The sequence below is a fragment of the Cornus florida genome, unplaced genomic scaffold, assembly GCF_030987335.1.
Source record: "Cornus florida cultivar Cherokee Brave unplaced genomic scaffold, ASM3098733v1 CherokeeBrave_3.0.0_Hap2_Chr02, whole genome shotgun sequence".
NCBI classification, from domain to species: domain Eukaryota; kingdom Viridiplantae; phylum Streptophyta; class Magnoliopsida; order Cornales; family Cornaceae; genus Cornus; species Cornus florida.
Window position 1 is genome coordinate 56,474,153 of NW_026775572.1, and position 22,260 is coordinate 56,496,412.

At 38.8% G+C, this 22,260-nt stretch overlaps 1 protein-coding gene across 1 annotated transcript in view; it reads right to left on the bottom strand.

Moving 5' to 3' along the window:
* LOC132295053 (carotenoid 9,10(9',10')-cleavage dioxygenase 1-like) overlaps positions 1 to 7,881 on the bottom strand; it is a 44,383-nt gene extending 36,502 nt beyond the window's left edge. The window contains exon 1 of the mRNA XM_059793131.1: positions 7,524 to 7,881. Coding sequence (XP_059649114.1) covers positions 7,524 to 7,880 — 357 coding nt within the window. The 5' untranslated portion in view covers position 7,881. The remainder of the gene's footprint in view (positions 1 to 7,523) is intronic.
* Between the last annotated feature and the right edge of the window lie 14,379 nt (positions 7,882 to 22,260).

A 22,260-nucleotide genomic window follows, 5' to 3' on the forward strand; every position in this document is an offset into this window, starting at 1 on the left:
GACAAAATAGAGTTGAGAGTTTGTCACCATTATCATTTCTTTCCGAGTCATTTAAATCCAATAAAGACAAGATATGGCTTCAACACCTTTGTCTTGGTCACCCGTCATTTAGTGTTCTCAAAATAATGCTTCCTTCATTGTTTAAAAGTTTATCCATTGAAAATTTTCATTGCAATGTATGTGAACTTGCAAAGCACAAACGTACTTCTTTTCAAATCAGCAATAAAAGAACTTCTGTTCCATTTACCTTGATTCACAGTGACATTTAGGGACCTTCCATTGTTGCTAATGTTTCTGGGGCAAGGTGGTTTGTCTCATTTATTGACGATTGTACTCCATTGTCTTGGATTTTTCTGTTAAAAAATAAATCGGATGTCAGTTCTGTGTCTCCAACTTTTTTCAGTACGGTCAAAACTCAGTTTGGTGTTAGGATAAAGAGATTCCGATTTGACAATGCTAAGGACTACTTTAATCAAATTTTCTCTCCGTATTTCCAAAAACAGGGCATAATACATGAATCCTCTTGTGTTAGCACACCTTAACAAAATGGGGTGGCCGAACGAAAGAACAGCCACTTTCTCGCTATTATAAGAGCTTTCTTGTTCAAAAACAATACTGGGGGAGGTTGTTTTAACCATTGCTCATCTCATCAATCGGCTTCCTACAAGAGTCCTTGGTTTTAAAAGTCCAATGCAGGTCCTTACACAGTTCTTTCCCAATTTTAACGCATCTAATAATCTTGTTCCAAAGATATTTGGTTGTGTTGCCTTTGTTCATGTGTATTATCAAAAAAGGGGAAAACTTGATCCTCGAGCTCTCAAATGTGTCTTTCTTGGCTATTCCTCCACCCAAAAGGACTACAAATGCTATCATCCTTCGACAAGGAGATTTTATGTGTCTGCTAATGTTACTTTTGTCGAACAAGATCAGTACTTTAACGGTCCTTATCTTCAATGGGAGACACCTTTCATTGAAGATAAGGATAAGGATCTTTTTCTCCTTGAGTTTCCAACCCCTATCTCTCATCAATCCGAGTCAAACATACTCCAAAACATTCAGTCCAAGCCAAACACACGGTCAGAAGCCGAGCCTCATACACCCAAATCACACGGAGTGTTACATGGGAAGCAAACTCAAGACTCTACTCATCCATTGCAGATTTACTCAAGGAAAAGAGCACCAATCTCTCAACCTGTGCAAGTTCAATCACCCAAATCTGCTCCTGGTAATGTCGAGGTAATTACTCAACCCAATGATAACACCAATGAAACCTCTGAACAAAATGATTATGATTTCCCTATTGCAATTAGAAAAGGAACTCGAACTTGTACCAAACACCCTCTTTATCTGTTCATGTCATATAAGAATCTTTCTCATAACCACAGGGCCTTTCTTACTAGCCTAAATACAGTCCCTATTCCCAAAACTTTATCCGATGCATTAGGAAATGAGAATTGGGAAAATGCTATGAAGGTTGAGATGGAAGCACTTGAGAAAAACAAGACTTGGGGCTTAGTGAGATTGCCTAAAGGGAAGAAGCCAGTTGGGTGTAAATGGGTGTTCACAACCAAATACAACTCAGATGGCTCTTTGGAAAGGTATAAGGTAAGAATAGTTGTCAAAGGGTATGCACAAACCTACGGCATAGATTATCTTGAGACTTTTGCTCTAGTTGCTACGATGAATACTGTGAGAATCCTGTTATTAGTGGCTACAAATTTTGGCTGGAGATTACAGCAATTTGATGTCAAGAACGCCTTCTTACATGGCGATCTTGAGGAGGAGATCTATATGGAGATTCCGCCTGGGTTTGGCTCAAATGAAAAGGAAGGAATGGTATGTAAGCTTTAAAAAAGCTTTGTATGGACTGAAACAATCCCCAAGAGCTTGGTTTGGGAGATTTACCAAAGTGATGGTGAGTATGGGATATAAGCAAAGTCAAGGTGATCATACATTGTTTGTAAAGCACTCAGCATCAGGGGGAGTGACAGTATTGTTGGTCTATGTGGATGACATCATAGTAACAGGAGATGACTTGGAAGGAATGGAGAGCTTAAAGAAACAGTTAGTGAAGGAATTCGAGATCAAAGAGCTAGGAAAACTGAAGTACTTTCTTGGTATTGAAGTAGCCCACTCTCAACAAGGGATTTTTATATCACAGCAAAAATATGTGTTAGACTTATTGGCTGATACAGGCAAGCTAGGATGTAAGCCAGTTGAGACACCTATGGAGTAAAACCACAAACTTTGTGATGCTCCAGAAGACGTGGTCGTGGATAAAGGCTCTTATCAGAGACTTGTGGGGAGGTTAATTTATTTGTCACATACCAGGCCGGATATAGCTTATGTTGTGAGTGTTGTGAGTTAATTCATGTACAATCCCAAAGAATCACATCTCAAAGCTGTGTATAGAATTCTGCAGTACTTAAAGGGTACACCAGGAAGAGGAATTCTGTTTAAGAAAGGGGAAGGACCGACTCTTGAAGCCTACACAGATGCGGATTATGCAGGATCCATGATTGACAGAAGATTAACCTTGGGCTATTGCACCTTCCCAGGTGGTAACCTCGTTTCTTGGAGAAGCAAAAAACAGAATGTGGTTGCAAGGTCTAGCACAGAAACCGAATTTAGAGCGATGGCACTCGGGATATGTGAATTACTATGGCTAAGGATAATCTTGGAAGATCTGAGAATCATATGGGAAGGTCCAATGAAGCTTTGCTGTGATAATAAATCAGCCATCAATATTGCACACAATCCTGTGCAACATGACCGCACAAAACACATTGAAGTGGACAGGCATTTTATTAAAGAGAAGTTGGATAGTGGCCTCATTTGTACTCCTTTTGTTCCTATTGGAGAACAGCTAGCAGACGTGCTTACCAAAGGATTGCCTGGTACCGTTTTTCAGAGAATAACCAGCAAGCTTGGAATGGATGACATCCATTCACCAGCTTAAGGGGGAGTGTGGGAAAATACGATTCTTTCCTTGTATAAGGAAATTGTGTACAGGCTGTTAATAGCTAAGGATTTATTAGTTATTATAATCCCTGATTTCTAGGGATCAGTTTTTTATATGTAATGATATGTATCTCCAGGATTAGTTAGTTTCCAAGAATAGCATTATTCTGAAGTACATATAATAGTGCATTCCCAATTCTTTAATCAATTTGATTCAATTACCAATTTCAGTGATTTTGTCAACCAGCATAAATTAATACAAACTAAATCTCAGAAGTTACAAAGACTGCAATCAGAAAATAACATTGCATACTCCTAGTCAACTCGAATTATGTTCTCCAAGTCTGGCTATTCAACCATCACTTTAACAGAATATTCGAAGTCAAAATCTGTTATATAAGCTCTCTTGATGCCGGGGGAACTGAGGACACCAAAAATTTGTATTTGTTTCATATAAGCATAAAGAGTGTGAAATGCAGAGAGGTGTTCCATTCAGATTTCAGACACAATAACATCAAAGTCCATATGGAGGCAGACAACGTGTCATTCTACTAACTTGGAGCAAAATATTCTCTTCTTAAATTTAGAAAGCACGGTCCTAAATATCTCATATTCCATTCTACCAAGAAGACCCTTAGAGCCTCTTTTAACACAACAAGTTGACATTAAACTTGCTTCTTGTCTAATTTGTGAAAGAGGAAGGATGAGTCATCGATGAGTCGTCCTATTATCCTTTTTCTCCTTATCTCCTCTTTACTAAACGGAGGAAGTTTGTTCCTTCCTTCCTATCTTCCCTCCACCCCTCCCTCTTCCTTCCTATCAAGGTTGTTAGGATCGGGATTCTATGTAGGATCGATGATGGGTCCATAGGATCAGAATCGTAGGATCGGATCGGTAAGATTCTATAAAAGTAATAGAAATGTAACTCAAATTAACTTTCTAAATCAAATATTTTCGATTTAAGTAGAGGATAAGGCTAAATAACCAAATGAGATACTCTAGCAAAATCAATTAACAATAAAAGATACTAAGACACATGACAAACACTTGAAATCAAATTCTCGATGTCAACGAAAACATCAGCATAACAATTAAGCATAATCTCACAAAAGAAATTAAAGTAAAGCCTAAACAAATAGAAAAAAGGGAACAGAGAAGTAGATAGAGAAAAGTACAATTTAGTTGCCTAATTGTCTGAATAATTTAGTTGAAAAGTTTACTTTTTGGTTAAAAAAAGGAACATAACAGAGATGGAAAGAACATTTAAAAAAAAAAAAAAAATGAAGTCTCTTTTTGTTTTTGTTTCAGAATGGACAAAGAATAGGCAAAAATATAGAACTCTTATTTGTTCTTGTACTGAAAAAGAAAGAAGAAAAGAGAAATTAATAAGAATAAAACAAAACAGAGGAAATTTCTTAAGTTTTGAACCATGCCTTTGAAATTCAGAGTTGGATCATCTCTACATTTGAACTTTGGGTCTTTGATTTTGTTTTTATTTTTAATTTTTTAATGTAATTAGGCTAAAGAGTTGGACTTCATATTTAAAATGATTAAATTTATTTGTCCAAAATGAATTGTAGGCGCAAATAAATCTAGAAGAAGAACAAAATAATACTAATTTAGTAGAATCACTAGGATCGTGCGAAACTTTCTACGATCCTACTTCCGATTCTACAAATCCTACTCAGATTCTACTTCCCAGCGATTTTGAATGACATCAGATAGGTTTGTCAATTTGGGATCGTAGAATCATACAATTCTACCATTCGAATCGGGATTTTAACAACCATGATTCCTATCAATCGAATCATTATTCACAAATATCTAGTCCTCGTATCTTTTTCAACATGGTATCAAAGCAAAAATTCATTAAAAACATGATTTTATTGAATTATAAAGTTAAAACTTGCATATTAGTTCATTTGACTATGTTTCTTAGAGTTGAAAAAATTTCTTGGTCGCGACAACCAATACCCGTTACATAACTCCTACTACGGCCCAAAACCGTGGCAGGCGACATCTTGGCTGCGATCACGGTTTGAAACTTTAGTAAATATCCAGTTAACCCCTCCCAACACCCTAAACTAGCAAGGCTAACACTAAATGATAACCTTTTAATCTTACCAATAGAATTTTTTTATTTTTTTTAATAAGTAAGATTTCTTACCAATAGAAAATGAAATAGAGAATTCGACTACCCATCTATCCTAACAATATCAAATCCCCTAAATTCCCTAATTATACCCCAAAAACAAACAAAGAAATAAAAAATATATTTTCCCTTTAGCTGAACTAAAAAATAATTTCTATCAAAATAACTCATAAAAGCCACACTATTAAATGGGTACTGGGATGTGCAAACTAGGTACACCGTTACATTTGGTATTAATTGCACAAAGAGACTACGCTTATACTCAAACGCACCCCTCAGTCTCAAACTGATATTCAAGTATGGTAGCACTCTACCAAACCATAGCCCTACACCAAGCAGTAACCCTACAATGCAACTTAGAACAAAGCATTAAACCATAACCCGTTGAATCACCATCATCATTTTCAATATTATCATCATCATTCTTGCCTTAATCCCTTAATCCCATATGAATGGAGTAAGTCACATGAATTGTCTCTCTTCAATATTTTCTATTACATGACATATCATTTACTATATTTAACCTTTTAATGTCATTTTTAATAATAAGTTGAATGTTAGATAAATACTTTGTACTAACTCAATGATATATCAAGCCATATCATCCATTAGTTAACAAGTCACTATGTCCTTTTTAGTTACTAGACCCATGTTCTTCTATACCTACCTCTCTAATCCATGCAATATACCCAACTTGAATCAAATTACTCGTTCCCAGTGCATCCATAATTATTCTTCACTCAAACTCAGGCCCGGACCTAGGACCAATTTTTTATATTTTTATTTTATACTTTAAATTTTTTAAAATTTATGAAGATGCCCCCACTAAATTATTTTTTTTTGCATTTTATATTTCAAATTTTTGAAATTTTTTTAATTTGTCCCCACTAATATTACAATTCGCCCCTACTGAATTTTTTTTTTTTTTTTGGCATTTTATAGTTTAAATTTTTTATGAAAAAAACTCTATTAAAATTACAAAAATAAACTTACTATATAAATTTGTCTTCACAAATTAAAAGACCACTTCCCTTATAAATATCTAAGTCCCATCACTACTCAAGTTGCAACTTAGGCGGACTAATCTAGCCCAACCCAAACTCAACCAGAAATTTTAAAATTTGGACTTTAAATTCATAAATCGGGCTCAGGTTCGGATTGGACTTTGTCAAAACCCAAACATGTTTAGGTTTGGGCTCGGGCTCGACCCGAACCCAATCCAAAACCCAAAATAAAAAAAAATAAAAACTAACTCCAGAAAAAAAAAATTATTATCTCCTCCCTCTTCTTTCTCTCTCTCTCTTTCTCTTGGCTGCCGCCGCCGCCATTCCCTCTGCTGCCGTCGCCTCTCTCTGCCGCCGTCCCTCCCCTCAGCCGCTGGTCCACCGCCGCCGCCGTCCCTCCACCTCTTCCGCTGATCCACCGCCGCCGCCGTCCCTTCCAAAAATTAAAACAAAACCCATACATATAAGGTAGCAGTTGCAGAGACAGAGGGGGGCAAGCTTGAGAGTTGAGAGACAGCGGCTGAAGCTTGCGAACGGCGAACCCGAACTGGAACGGCGGGCGATGGAAACTGAAAGATATGGGTTTTGATTTTTTGAACATTCTGAAATGATATGCCGATATGGGTTTTGATATAGGTAAAAGGTTTTGAACTTTTGATTCTCGCAGACAGACAGATAAACTGAAATATATGGGTTTTGAACTTCTGATTCTTGTAGATTTTGTAGGTTGCAGTTGCAGTTGCAGAGAGAGAGAGAGGGGGGGAGGGGGGGGGGGGGGGGGGGGGTAAGTTCAGAGTCGTGAACGAGAATAGAGATGGAAACGATTGGGAGGCTGAAATGATTAAAATATTTTGTTTTTTTGGTTTAGAGTTATTAATAATATAATTAAATATATATATATATATATATATATTACTAATAATATAATCATAGATATACGTATATAAATTTTTGAAAAAACAAAAAAAAACAAAACAAAGCTCTAAACCCGGGAAACCCGGCCACACAAAACATTCTAATCGGGTTAAAATCATAACTCAAGTTGAATATAATTCGTGCTGGTTCAACCCCGTCTAATTTCGGATTGAGATTGGATTGACACTGGCTTGGATTGGGACATCCTTACTTTCAGCCTCAATTAGTGCCAAGTGTCCAAGACCACACTTGAATTTCAAATTTTAAGGGCCCCAACATCCAATTTGACTAAAACTAAAGGTGTTTACTCCCCTTGCAAGCACTACATTCTGAGGCGCCGCCAGTTCTATGCTTCCAAACGCAATGGAATAGTATGGTAACAAAAAAATTCATATAATTTCAAGTTCACAAGAAAGACAAAACACAAAAATTAGGAGGAAAAAAAAACAATAATAATAGAAAAGTGTATGAATCTGGTGAATTTGACTCACCGGAAGGTAACCTATGACAGGGAGGTTCTTGCAAGGAGGAGTCTCATCGTGAACCGGAGCGAAGTTACCGGAGAGGTAGTGTTGAGGCTGTGAAGTGTCATACATTAGCTTCACAATCAGCCTCTCGAACCAGTCGATCGCTTTCGAGGTCCGTCCTTTGCTCGGCTTCGGCTCCACCGCCACAACTCCGCCATCCTTTCGCTCCTCCTCCACCTCCTTCTTCCCCATTACTCTCTCTCTGTCAAAATTTATCTCTCCAAACACTCTCGTCTCTTTCTTCTGTATGATGGTGTTGGCGTGTCTGTTAAAAATAAGTGTGTGATCACTTATTTTTGGTGCTGCCAGCCACGTTCTCATTTTCCACCATTCCTTAGGTCATTGCTCCTTCATTTAAAGTACACATATTCTCATTGCTACTAAATTCAATAATCATAGTCCACATTATGCTTCTTCATCCGGTTACCCATGTCGACTTTGTTTTCCACGTTCAGTACTGTGTGGTCACGGTTAGGAAGCGTCTTCTATAAGCTATCTTTGATGACGTCTCCGGTCAATGTTATTGGAATCTGATGTTTTCAACTTCCACGCCACAAATTTATTCAAAGCCTTTTGTCGGTTGCATTGGTTCATTACATTGGTCTGTTCCGTACGCCACATCTATGAACCTCTTCGTTCTTTTGAAGAAGCAATCTTTAATACCAATAATATATATATATATATATATATATATATATATATAATTTGAACCTAAACAATATATATAAAAATTAAAACATTGATTCATTATATTTCTATTCAGTACATTCAGAATAATTTTTTAAATTATTCATTACTATTTCACATAAAAAAAATAAAAAAATTCATGATAACAGTGAATCTGTGATTTCATTGATTTGGGTTGTAAATAAAAACAAATTCTAAACAAACTAAATTTTGAAAGAACAACCCCTAAAATAATTTTGATATTCATAATTAATAATTTTTTAATTAAAATTATAATATCAAATAATAATTGTAAATTTAGATGATAAAAAATAAAAAATCAGATTACTTGTTTGCCACTTGCAATACAACTAACTATGTCTCTTGTAAATGATTGTTACGCTTACTTTGTTTGGATTGTGAAAAATATTAAAGATTGAGGATGTAATGGAAACAATTCATTTGTTTGTGGTAAAGTCAAAAGTGTGATAACATATCTTGATGAAATATATATATATATTTTTAGAAAGTGAGAAATAATATAATATTTTAAAAAAAATGAAAAAAAAATATCATAATTTATGGATAAATGATAAATTGATAAATATATTATAGATATTTATAATCGTGTCATGATTATATTCTTTTATTTTGTTTTTTTTTTTTGGTGTAAAATCGTTATATATATATATATAATATATTCAAATTTTAGAGGAAATAATTATATAAATATGAAAATATTTTCTTATAAAATCTAAAAGATTAAAAGTTGAGTGGAGGCAGTTGCCTCCACTTGTCTCTTTGTGGCTACGCCACTCGAGCCATGCATTATTGATCAGTTTTGTCGCGGGAAGAAGTGCAAAGCTAATGCGGTCCCATCAAAAGGCTGGTTGCATCAAGCGCAGTTGTCTTATGAGAAAACAAAAAGAAAAACATTTTAATTTATTATTTCTACAACAAATAAATAAAAGTTCATTTATTTATTAACAAGTGGACATGTTAACTAGTATTTACTAAAAGAGACTAACGTACTTACAAATATTGTATCATCATGAGATTGGATATGTTAAGAGTTATTTTCCCTGTCAATCTACCTGAGGACAAATTCCTAATTCCAAATTGAATAATTTAATCAAAAAATGATTAGTGATAAAATCAAGAAAAGTAACTTACCAAAAAAAGAAAAAGAAAAAAAAATCAAGAAAAGTTATATATATGCACTAGTAATTTGAGGCCATAAACATACAAGGCTATGATCCTAGGGGAATCGTAACCGTTGTAGCTACAGTTGAGGCCAACCCACACGTAATCTTGAGGTGGCACATGGATCTCCTTGCCAGTTTCTTGTCACTTGATGGATTGACTTTATGCTCATCATAGCAGCAACTAATATTTCAAAATGAAAGCATGCATATGAGAGAGTTAATTAGAACATGAGGAAGAATGAAAAAACATCAAAGGTAATTGGAAAGAACATGATTACCATCTTTGTCATCTTTTTGCGAGTATAGAAACTGTAGTATAAGGAATCGTTGCTAACATTTGGTGTGATGGCAGAGCTCATACTTTAGATGGTGGCTGGTACAGACCGTCCGATTCATTATCGAATCCAATGTTGGGTACTTAACTTTGTGTAGTTCTGGCTATATGGCCTCTCCACACACGATCATAAACATCATCTTTGTGTCCGAGAGACATTAGCACCACAGGCATGACTCATGAGCATATATATAAATATATCAAGTACTACAGAAATTCAAATGAAGGAGAAACTTAATTGATTCTGCCTAGCTAGTTAATTTCTAAATTTAGATATGAAAGACCAACCTGATATTTTCACTACATAGTCATCTCTTGTTGAACCCAAATCTTGACGCAACCAGAAATCTAGTGGTACATAGAATTATTCAAAGGCCTTAACTCCAATGCTGAGATGAAAGGTGTTCCATGGCCTGTGTTTACAAGACAAAGATTCATATAATCTGTAGTGGGAACATGTATGATCTCCTTCCTCCAAGTAGAGGTTGAATCGTAGATTGTCAGTGTTTACCAGAAATTAACTCCAATGTGCAGATCGAAAATCGGTGGCTGCTTTTGATCATCATAATTTCCATACAAGAACCCGCTCTTATCAAATATTTATTACCTCTCCCTCCTTGAGGTCTTAGTGTATAACAGTTTCTGGTTCCTTCAGGAAAGCTTCTAACATTCAGAAACTGTTGTCCGCCTGAGTCAGTAAAAAATTCAGATGATATAGGCATGCTCAAACCAGTCTTCACAAAGTTTGCATCTGAACTATAATGTAGTCCTGTTGTCGTGTCAGTGTAGCTCCAAGCTTCGCTTATCCCACAATCTATGCTTATGAATCCTGCAAGAGATTTGTTGGAGTTAATTTGGAAATTGAGCAGTGCTATGAACAGTTGCGCAAACGATTAGGGAGAGAGAGAGTGAAACTTGCATGCCAACTTTACACCCACAATTTTCTACTTTTGAAGGTGAAAAAGTATCACTAAATTATGTCCTTTAGTAGTCTAGAATGGTGCGTCTTGTTTTGTTTTGTTAGATGTAAGAAAACCACTTGAAGCTTTGTTTATTTCAACGATTTTTTTTTTTTTTTAAGTAGGACGATTTACAAGTAAAGCCATTGTTTTCCCTCTTATTTTCTGTTATTTGATTACAATCGCTAAAATGTTTTTCAAATCCAAGTCTAGAACTGTAACAAATGCAAAATCAATTCGTAGACAGTTAAAAAAAATACAGTTTGACATTTTATCAAACAATTAGTAGTCAATTCAGATGCACACAAAATTCACCAATCATGAGTAAGCAAGAACAATGAACACCCAAACCCCATAACAAACCGTAACCTTCGTTACCAAAATTTCAAAATCCACCATCAATAAGCAAGCACTCTTCACAGGATCTCTCCCTCCCACTAGCTTCGGTTTAGAGATACTTCACAACGTCGATCGATTTAAAAGTTGGAAAAATGACATAACTTTAAGTGAAATTGGATCTGGATGTCATTTTCAGGCCATTAGTGAAAAGGGTGAAGTGTAAAAAAAAATTCCTGTACTATGGATATTGTGCAAAAACAAGTCCGTGTGTAACATAAAACACCTCTCTACATTTAATTTGGTGCAAATACTGTATGTCTACGTAAAAAGATTATAATACCCTTTTGCCAGTAAAATGAAATAATACTTAAAAAATAAAGTAAAGTAAAATTACCATTTTAGACAAGGACACATGTCTTTCAAACCTAATTGGTTAGGTGGCCCAATAGAAAAAAAAAAAACATGTGTACAAAAAATTTATGTAAGGAAAATACTTCCATCCTCCTTGTTGTCGTGGCCACTTGTTGTTACGCCACGTGTCCAATACTAAAAATGGGCATTGCCCATTTTTGCGAGTTAAACCCGCTTCCCCTTGTCAGTCTCCTATCTTCCATTGGCCTCAGCCTCTGCCTTTCCACTCTGTCTCCCACCACCATCTTATGCTTTACCACGACATAGACATAGAAGCTTCCACTCTTCAATTCCCTCTGTGGACGTGGTCTGGCCACGTCAGCAAGGGCCAAGTCAAACAGTCAACACTTTGACAAAGTCCACCTCAGCAAGGCATGTGATAGTCGATCATTGGGCCTCAATCTTAGCCTACATTCGGTCGATAGGCCTTGAATCTGATAGTCACAAATCATCGATCATAACCTCGATCCGAGTCGTTGTCGATCGACGGGCCTTGAACCTCGATCTGACCTTTTGACAATCTGTCAGTCGATGGGCCTTGAACCTCGATTTATTAATCACAAATCATTGATCGGGCCTTGAACCTTGATCCGAGTCACAAATTGTCGATTGACGGGCCTTGAACCTCGATCTGACCCTTGACAATCTGTCGATCGACGGGCCTTGAACCTTGATCCGACCTTCATAATCTGTCGATCGACGGCCTTGAACCTTGATCTGACCTTCACAATCTGTCGATCGACGGGCCTCGAACCTCAATCCAACTTTCACAATCTGTCGATTGACGGGCCTTGAACCTCGATTTGACACTGCCATGAACCGTCGATCGGTGGGCGTCGAACCTCGATCCAAGCAACGAAGAGTTATGATAGGGCTCTTCAAGCGACATTGGGACGCAGAAGGGATTTTGGAATGGAGGATGGAAAATTAGTAATGTCTTGTCCACTAAAGCAAAACTCAGTTTAAGGATAAGAGCAAAAGACAGCTGGAATAGTACAATTGCCTTTACAGCCTGCCATTTTTGGATTATTCACCAGGAAAGGTACACTTGGCAGTGGATCCAAAAATGTAGGGATTAGGGCAACATGACCTAAAAAGGGAATGACCCTGACCCATTCTCAGTATGGAGGCCCAACAATGTACCACCTAGATGACCTAAGGCTATAAAAAGAAGGTAATGACGAAAAAAGAAGGTAGGAACTGACGGCAGCTTCTTCCCTACCATTGTTCCAATTCTCTGAGTGGACTGGTTTTCTCTCCCTTCTTCCACCTTTCTGCATTCCTCATATTGCTTAGTGATATATTCCCAGACCTCTATTCTTTGACTATTCAACCGACAAGAACTAGGTATCTATATTTGGCGACTTCACTAGGAATTATCCTAGCAAAACGATGAATCCAGATGAGGTTTCTCCTCCGGCACAGGCAGAGGTGTCCGCAGTTGGAGCCACTGGCGTCAAGGTTGTCACTACCAAATCTGCTAGCCACCGAGCCACCAGCGCCAGAGACACTAGCACTGGGGCTACTAGCACCAGGTCTCACTCTTTAAACTCCAGACATAGATCTAGCACCGATGCTGTTTTGGAGGCTATGCAGAACATGAATCACCAACTGATGACCCGAATGGAGAAATTTGAGGAAGCTCTCCGTGTTTTTGATAGGAGGGTCTCGACGATGCCGACTATAGTTCCAACGGAGCTCCCTTTAGCTACTCAGATGGTGTTCGGTACCAGTTCCCCAACTGGTGTGAATTTGCCTCCATTACATGAGCAATAACTCACGAAGTCCCCAAAAGGTCAAGATCGTAGTGCAGATCTATCACAGCCCATTCCAGAACTTTACAACCCTGAATTACAGGTAACCCCTATGGCTCCTCGAGTATTCCTGTCTCAAGGCAAAGAACCCATGTTTTGTTCCCCACCCACTTATGCTCAGGCGAACCCTAAGGCACACCGTCTTCTCCCCTCCTATTCCTACTCTGCTCTAAAAGAAGTGTTCACACGTTCTGAAGTGCACGTTCTTTCAAGAAAGGCACCCTAACTTCTCGTGCCTTAGACTTTGGCAGTGAGCCTCCTTACCCTCTTGCTATTGCACAAACTCCATATCCATAGGGATACTTGGTCCCCAAATTCCCCCAGTTTAATGGCAAGACCGGTGATCCTAGGGAACATGTCATGCGCTTTGTTGAGGCTTTGGGTCATTTCGGTGATAATCATGTGGTTCGTTTACGCGAGTTCTCTAAATCTCTAACTGATCAAGCTTACCGTTGGTATTTCAATCTTGAACCAGACTCCATCAGTACCTGGGAGCAACTGAAAGATCGCTTCTTCACCAAGTTTTTCCAGGTTGAAGAACATGTCACCACCTTGTCTCTTACAAAGGAGGCTCAAGAGGACAATGAGGACATCCTCGCCTTTATCAATCGGTTCAGAGATCGTGCAGGTGAATGCTTTAAAAGTAGTAATGAAATGGACTTGGTTGATATTTGCATCTAGGGCATGCTGCAGATTTATAAGCTCCACCTTGTCAACCTAAGGATAGCTAGCTTTGGCGAGCTCAAGATTACAGCTCGGAATCTCAAGGATCTCAAGCCCATTGCTGCTAAGTATGAGCCTCCAAAATATAATGCCCCTAAGTTTGAAGCTCCAAAACCTTCCAATCGCAGGCCTGCACCTGCAGCGACCATGGAGGAACGCCCCCGAAAGCGGTTTGACAAATCCCAATTCAAGCCACAAGGCGAGGAACCACCACCTTTCCCCATCCGTATTGAGGAAGTTAAGAATACACTCGCCCAATGGGTCAAGGATGGCAACGTTATTCTACCTACCCCACGTCACGAGCCTACCTCGGCAGATTGAGCTAATGCCGATTTCTGTGTTTACCATCAAAGTGTTACTCATCCCATTATTAATTGCTGGGGCTTGCGCCGCCTCTTTCAACGGCAAATGACAACTAGTGATCTTGAAGTCACCCCTCCTAAGGATGTTCGTAGGTTCCCGTACCCCGATCATCGTGTGGCTGTTATCCCCTGCTATGATGAGCTTGCAGAAACAAATTCAGGCCATGAGGCAGAGCCTTCTTCAGAAGCGGATATGTGTCCTTTGGTCGCCTCTGTTAAACCCAACTCTCTTGCACTAAAGAAAACTTTATCCTTTTCCGATGCTGACAAACAGAGCCCAGGTGCCCAAAATCGACCATTGTATGTGTTGGCTTCTATCAAGGGAGTAGAATTCAAGCGTGTTTTTCTTGACAATGGTTCTTCCATCAATGTCATGCCCCTCTCCACCTTTCGCAAAGCTGGCATCTCCGAGGATCGTCTGATCAAAGAGCCAATCGAAGTCGCAGGATTTGGCAATGATCTTCGTTGCACGACGGGCTATGTTAATGTTGATCTAGCTGTTAACAAATTCCAAGCCTCCACGAAGTTCCACGTTATTGACAGTGACACTTCTTATCACATCCTTCTAGGATGTGTATGGATGCACCGCTTTGGCATTGTCCTTTCCACTTACCATCAATGTTTCAAAGGTATCTGGAATAACAAGGTTGTCACCGTCCCCTGTTCAAATCACCCTTTTGCCACCTTTGAGGCTCATTACACGGATGCGTTATTCTTCAATGACCTTTATGACTGCGGGCAAGACTGTGATACAACCATTATCAGTACTCCTCTACCCACTTGGGCTGATGCCCAAAAGGGCATTTTTCACCCTCCCTCTTCCTTTCAGACAGGCGATGCCCCACGTGAATGCAAACGCGTTCGCCTCCCCAACAGTCGTGTCATCTACCGTTTATGACTGTGCCCGGGGTCCATAGAGGTTCACTCTACTGACTCCCCAGCGTATCAGCCTCGAATTCTCGAGAAAGCACCACTGCCAGATCTTGTTGAAGTTAATCTTGCCCATCCCAATGAGCCGTCTCGCATCACGTTCCTATCAGGTACACTCAGCTCTCAAGATAGATCTCACCTTGTCTCTCTTGCAGGAATTTCGCGATGTATTTGCATGGACATACAGCGAAATGCCAGGGCTTCACCCTTCGTTGGTCTCCCATCATCTCAATGTTTTGCCCAATGTTTTGCTCAGCTTTTTCAGCAATATAACATCACACAGCGCCGATCTTCTATTTACTATCCCAAAGGTAACGGCCAGGCTGAAGCAACCAACAAATCTCTCCTTAAAATCATCAGTCGCACGGTTGCCGAGCGCAAGTCTAATTAGGTCGATCAACTGCCCTTAGCTCTTTGGGCCCATCGCACCTCCAAAAAGCAACCCACAGGCCAAACTCCTTTTTCCCTCCTATATGGCATAGAAGCTATTCTCCCAGTCGAGATTGCTATTCCTACTGCTACTTTGGCCGCTCGAAGTGAGGTTGACCACTTCACTCATCTTGAGGCCTTAGATGAACGACAGGAGTTAGCACGCCAACATCTCAAGGCCTACCAACATACCTTGGCAAAATCTTATAACAAGCATGTACGACCTCATACCTTCCAGGTCGGTGACCTTGTTCTTAAAGCTACTAAACACATTATGCATAACACCTCTGCCCCAAAGTTCACCCCCAAATGGGAAGGGCCCTATGTTGTCATTGAGGTCCAACCCAGTGGTTATTGTAGACTGCAGGGTGATGGGCGCAAGGCTGAACCCATAAATTCCAGTTGGCTAAAGCTTTCCCACAGTTAGTTCTTTTGTACTTTGTGTTAGTCCTATATCAGAAATAATATATGCAAGTTTGTTATCACACCATTTTTATAACTGCTCAACTTTCATTCAATAATAAAAGCTAATATATAATGGACCTGCTGGTCATTAATCTACAATCATTGGCCTACTCATAACTTAGCAGAATGGTTACATCGCCACCAAGATCATTGTATGTCTCTTCTACCAGAGCCCGCTGTTGTTCTGCCATCGACAGGCGAGCCTGAATCTCCTCCATCATACGCCTGTCTCGCACAATTCGGGCATCTAACTCTGCCATCTCCTTTGCCAGGAGAGCTTATGAAGGGAGGCAACAGAATGGGGTGGATCTTGCCATGGCTGCGACAGAGGAGATATCCTAGCAAGGAGTGATGATTTGGGCACACTTCATCCCCTTGCTAGAGGCGGCAAACCTAGCGCAACCAACGACGGTGGAGGCGATCGGAAGGAGGCATCTGATGTTCCATCGCTTTGGGTACGAAGCCTTGGGGCGAGTACTTGAAATATTTGCAACTGTGGCATGAGGGGAGGGGTCGAACGAAGTAGTGCAGGAGGCCCGCGAGCTAATTGAGTTTCTTAAGGATCGAGTGGAAATAAAATGGCTGAACAGGAGACTTGACGCTTGCGAGCGAGGCACTCCACCTATCCCACTATTTTTGCCACTTTCAGCTTCCTCACCCGACACTCGCCTATTCAAGGTACTGTTTGAGCCTTCCAGGGAAGATTGCGATTGCAGCACTTCCACCTCGTGAGGGCCCATCTGTATCTCCGCTTCTATATCTTCCAACCTCCCGGTGTCTCCTGAGGCTTGCTCTTCCACTGCTACCTCTTCTTCCTCTTTTGCATTGGATGCCCCTGGTGGCTCGACCCTAGGTGTGCACAAAATAATGCACAACACTTTGAGTTTGGAAATTAGTGTCAAGTGGGCATCATAGTTAAATTTATAAACCGCTTAACACCTATACTATGTAGTATGAGTGAGAAGGGGTCGTCCCAAGGGATTGGAGTCATACTTGAATGTGAAAATGCAACTAGGGTCAGTAGGTCGAGTGATCAACAAATGGTTGGTTGGTTAAGTAAACTAGAGAGCAACTAAATTAAGCTAAGTGATTGAATGTAACAAGAGTAAGCAAGAGAGAGAGAGAGAGAGAGATCTTGGGGTTTAGAGGTCACCACCAAACAATGCTTTTCTACACTTCCAACTAGTGACTAATGAGGGTAAAGTGTGTTACAATATTTGTGTGTGTGTACTTGGTTGATTCAATTAGCAAGGGTGACCAATTTAAGTATATATTGTCTAATCAACATGTGAAAAGCACAATATATCTAGCAATTAAGTATATATTGTCTAAATAACATGTGAGAAGCACAACATATCTAGCAAGTCATTAATCCTTTCATTAAGCTCACAAGCCAAACACACCACAACATATGCTACTTGCATTCAAAAGTATGGAACATTAAACAACTAGCATGGATTGTCCTCTCATCTAACAATTATGCTATTACTACATTACAATTAAACTAATAGCATGAAATTAAACTAACTAGGCTAAGGGAGAGGCATAATCCATCAAGAAGTGAGCATGGGCCATCTAGAAAATCACAAGAGCATTCTTTTAAGCACAATGTTTTGACAATCCCTAAATCCATAGCATTAATACACATAGACATGCATCAATTACACAAGAAATAGAGGTAAACACATGAACATCTATTCTAGCATACATAGACATATGGATAGAATGAAATGATTGATTGGAAGTATTAAACCACATAAATCATTGAATAAACAAGATCTATATGTATAAAAGTGTCAAAACATTAATTACAACACTAATCCCTCAATAATACACAAGATTAAGATATAGAAAGCATGCTTGGGGCTAACTCTAGCCCCAAGAGGATGTCTAGCCACTCATGGTGATGATGCTCCAACCCTCAAGGGCTAATTCCATGGTTGAAATTGCTCCTTGTTGATAAAGAGTCTCCAATGGTGTCTCTAGCCTCTTCCTCCTCTAAACTTCCTCTCCAAGAGATGATATGAAAATAATATTGCCTCCTCTTTTGTAAAAAAAATCCTTATCCTCATATTGGTAGGTCAAAATGACACCTAAAATGAGCTGGGGTCGTGTACATAATATACCCTAATGATTGGATAAAGGACAACTTTCAATGAGATGGAATTTTAACTTTTTCATACCGGAGGAAGTTCGATCGATCGAACCTTGAACTTGGATCGATCGAAAGTAAGTGAGATCGATCAAACTTAGGCTGGATCGATCCAAGCTGAGCTTTTTGGAAAAAGACAAATCCGAGATATTTATGGGAGATATTTATGGGAAAAGGACAAAAGTGGTTAGTGGGTGGTACAACTGGGGATATGATCAATCATTTTAATAAGGACAAAAGTGTTCGATCGATCGAAGAATGGTATTGGATCGATCGAACTTTTGGAACTTTAAGCTTTTGGGTCAAGGCTTGGATCTATCTTGTAGTGCTGAGATTGATCATTGTTCGATCGATCGAACCTTGAACTTGGATCGATCAAACTTTGCTGCTTGCCACCTTTGGCTTCATTTGCTTCCTTCTTTCTCCACTTTGCTCCTTTCTTTGATTAATCCCAGAATTGCTTCAATTAAGCTCTTATTTAGCTGAGTTAGCTTATTTTCAGGATAAGTGCCTGAAAAAGGAAATAATACGAAATCAATCTAAAACGGTAAAGTAAGATAGATAAAGGTACTAGAATGCCTAAACTTAAGGGGTTTAAATATGCACTTTTCAGTACTCATCACACCCCCAAACTTAAATATTGCTAATCCCTAGCAATGAACTAGAAAGAAAAGGAATGAAATAAACAACTATACAAGTATGAATCTAGAAAACAATAAATGGATAACGCCACTTTCGTAGGGAACACGATTGCATTTAGCATATACAACAAGCCTTTTAAACCCCTAGGTTACCCCTAGTGGACGAGTGAAGTCTCGTGAGGGTTTCCAGAAATGGTACCTACAAACATTAAGCTCATTCTTTCAAAAGAGGCACCAATATTGCAAACAAGCATTGGGAGACAACTACCTCAAGTGTGCAATGTTTCAAACATTTCCAAGCAATCTCCCAAAATTTTAACATCAAGCAAGCAAGTATGGTCCTCCACACATCAAGAAAATGATCATGCAAATCAAAACCATTCTAGAATCCTTTTGAGTGGACCGGCATCAAATGTGTTGCTATCTAAGCCAACTAAAGTATTAATCATATCCTTATCCTCAAACTAGCACACAAATCTAGTACCGATCATCAAGACAAAAAGTGAACCTTTTATTAAAACTTTATTGTTCTAGGTGCGCTTATTCTTTTCACTCATTTTTTTTTTTTTTTTTTTATTGAATCAAAGATGGAAGTATAGTGCAATGTGTTGATCTATTAAGTTTTTTAGCGATTCATGAGGTCGAGCATTAGGTCAATGACTCCCAAACCAGACGGCTTTAGGGCACTAGGTGTTCAAACACCCCTACGGACTTACAAGCTCAAATAAGCTAGGATACAAATCAAAACAACTTCCATCTAATCATTTCCCACTTCTCACTTTTTGAGAGAAATCCTCACTTTTATTGCTTTTGCAACACAATTTTTTTTTTTTTTTTTTCCTTCTAATTATTAACCTAGAGTTTGGGCCCTCCACCTTTCGGCGTGAGAAGTTCAGTGCTTGATGAGGCTAGAATCCCGGCTACTTAGTGAAAAGGGGTTGTTATCCACCTTTATCAAGAATGAAAGCTTTCAATGCACTACTAGCTCAATTGGGATATAACCAATTCAATAATTAACAAAGCATGTACCCCACAAATGAATGCTAGTGTGTGCCTGTGCTAGTGTAGAATAGTAGAATGAATCTAAAAACAATCACAAAATTAAGATGATGTGGACTATAAGGGCAAGCAAGATATCTATCTTTCAAAAAATTTACTCCTAAATGGCATCCACAAGGCATACAAGGACTATTGGACTCTCAAGTCAAGCAATTTTTAAATTTTAAGCAATATAGTCCTTAAAAGATCAAAATTATAGCTAGATATGGACCAATCATAGAAATATCCCTCAAATATACAAGTCATGCTCAAAATTTGAATTTAAAACTAACACTGTAGAGTACCATTCCCCCCAAACTTAAATTGCACAATGTCCTCAGTGTACAAAGAGAACAAAGGAAAGAGTATACCGGTGCAACTAAGCAAGAATGATCGGGACTGAAGTATCCGAAGTGGGTGGCATTGCCTCCCCAAACTTGGGATGAACTGTGGTCCTAAAAATTGGCACTTGGATAAACTTATCAGATAACAAAATGGGATAATCAGTGCACAGTGGACATGCAAGTGTAAATGGGATAAACAGATAAAGAAATGTGAGAGGTATAAGGGTGGTCCTGGAAATTGGGTAGCACTCTGTCACTGAAGTTACTGTGATGCACCCGATGGAGTTAAAAGGGCAGATGTATCAATAAAAGCATACAACATCCATCATAGATAAAAACAACAATAAAGTGTAATACATCCAGTGTCAAAACCGACAGACCCGGCTGTAAAAATAATAGTATCACAAGTGTAGCAGACACATAACATAAATAGAGAGCATAAAAAGATAAAGAGACTGGAAGTCTCAGGCAGAGGGAGCTCCGCGGATCTCCCTGGCTAAGTCATCAATGGTAGTCAAGATCTCCGTACGAAGGTGAGAAATGTCAGCTCGAATGGCAGCCATCATATTCAGACGAAGGGTACTAATGTCAGCTCTAAGAGCAACCAACATATCCTCCAAACTCTGAAGGTGCTCCTCTAAGCGACATATCTGATCATGAGCCTCAGGTGTGGGGAAGAATTGTTATTCTTAGTCATGGTCTGCAAAAAGGAAATCTTGCAATGGGATTACGTGCTAGAATAATGAATTAAAGGCACAATAGTAACATGTTTGTCAGATAGGATAGACAAAACATATATGATATAAATCCATTCAAGTGATAGGATGTTAAGTATGCCAAGCAATATAAGAATGAAATGCATCCAATGTGGAATATCACAGGCATTGGGCATAGATATGATAGCATGAAGTGAATACAAGATGAATGAAGCGTGTGAGTGAGATCTGTAAAATTTGATCGATCAGAAAAAAAGAATGAGATCGATCACAAAAGTTGGATCGATCGAAAATAAGTGAGATCGATCTCACAAGTTCGATCGATCTGGGGCACAAGTTCGATCGATCAAACTGTGTTATGTGAAAAACGAGAAGTCACAGATCTGTTACTGTGGGAGCATAGGATCCACACAAACATGTTCGTGGGCCCATTAACACAACAATCATCAATCACAATTACCTAAAATGGCTCACACTCCCAAAAATCAAATCGACTCATTACAATGGTTGTGGCATAAAGACGAAAATGGACATATAAACATGAAAAGCTTAAAATTTCATTCATGGCCAAGAATCATCATGAATATGGGAGTGGATCAAACATTTAAAGCATACTGTTAAAAAATCATGGTGTGAAATCAATAATGGGGTCTCGGATCTTACCTTGAGGCAAAGAAAGGAGAGATGAAATGAAATGTGAAGAGGAAGAAGATCCGAGAAGAGGGAGAGATCGACACCTGGCTCACTATGGAGACCTCGCCGGAGATGGAGGAGATGGGCGAGGATATGGTGACGTAGGAACTAGGGTTTAGAAATGGGGGAGAATAGGATCTTATCCTCTATTTAAAAACTGTCGCACAAGAGTTCGATCGATCGAACTAGAATTTCAGATCGATCGAAACTGCTTCATATATATATTTTTTTTTGGAAAAATGAAAATATTTTTGGATTTTTGAAAATTGAAAAGTCAAAACAAAGTTAAACAATGAAATTGAGAATTGAGATCGATTAGAACAAGAGTTCGATCGATCAGACAGAGAGCAAAAATATACAGGTTTTTGGTTCAAAAATTTGGCTAAGTGGTGGAACATGAGATCGATCGAACTTGGAAGTTGGATCGATCAAAGAACTTTCAAATCGATCTTGGAATGTTTCAAACGATCAGACAGAGAG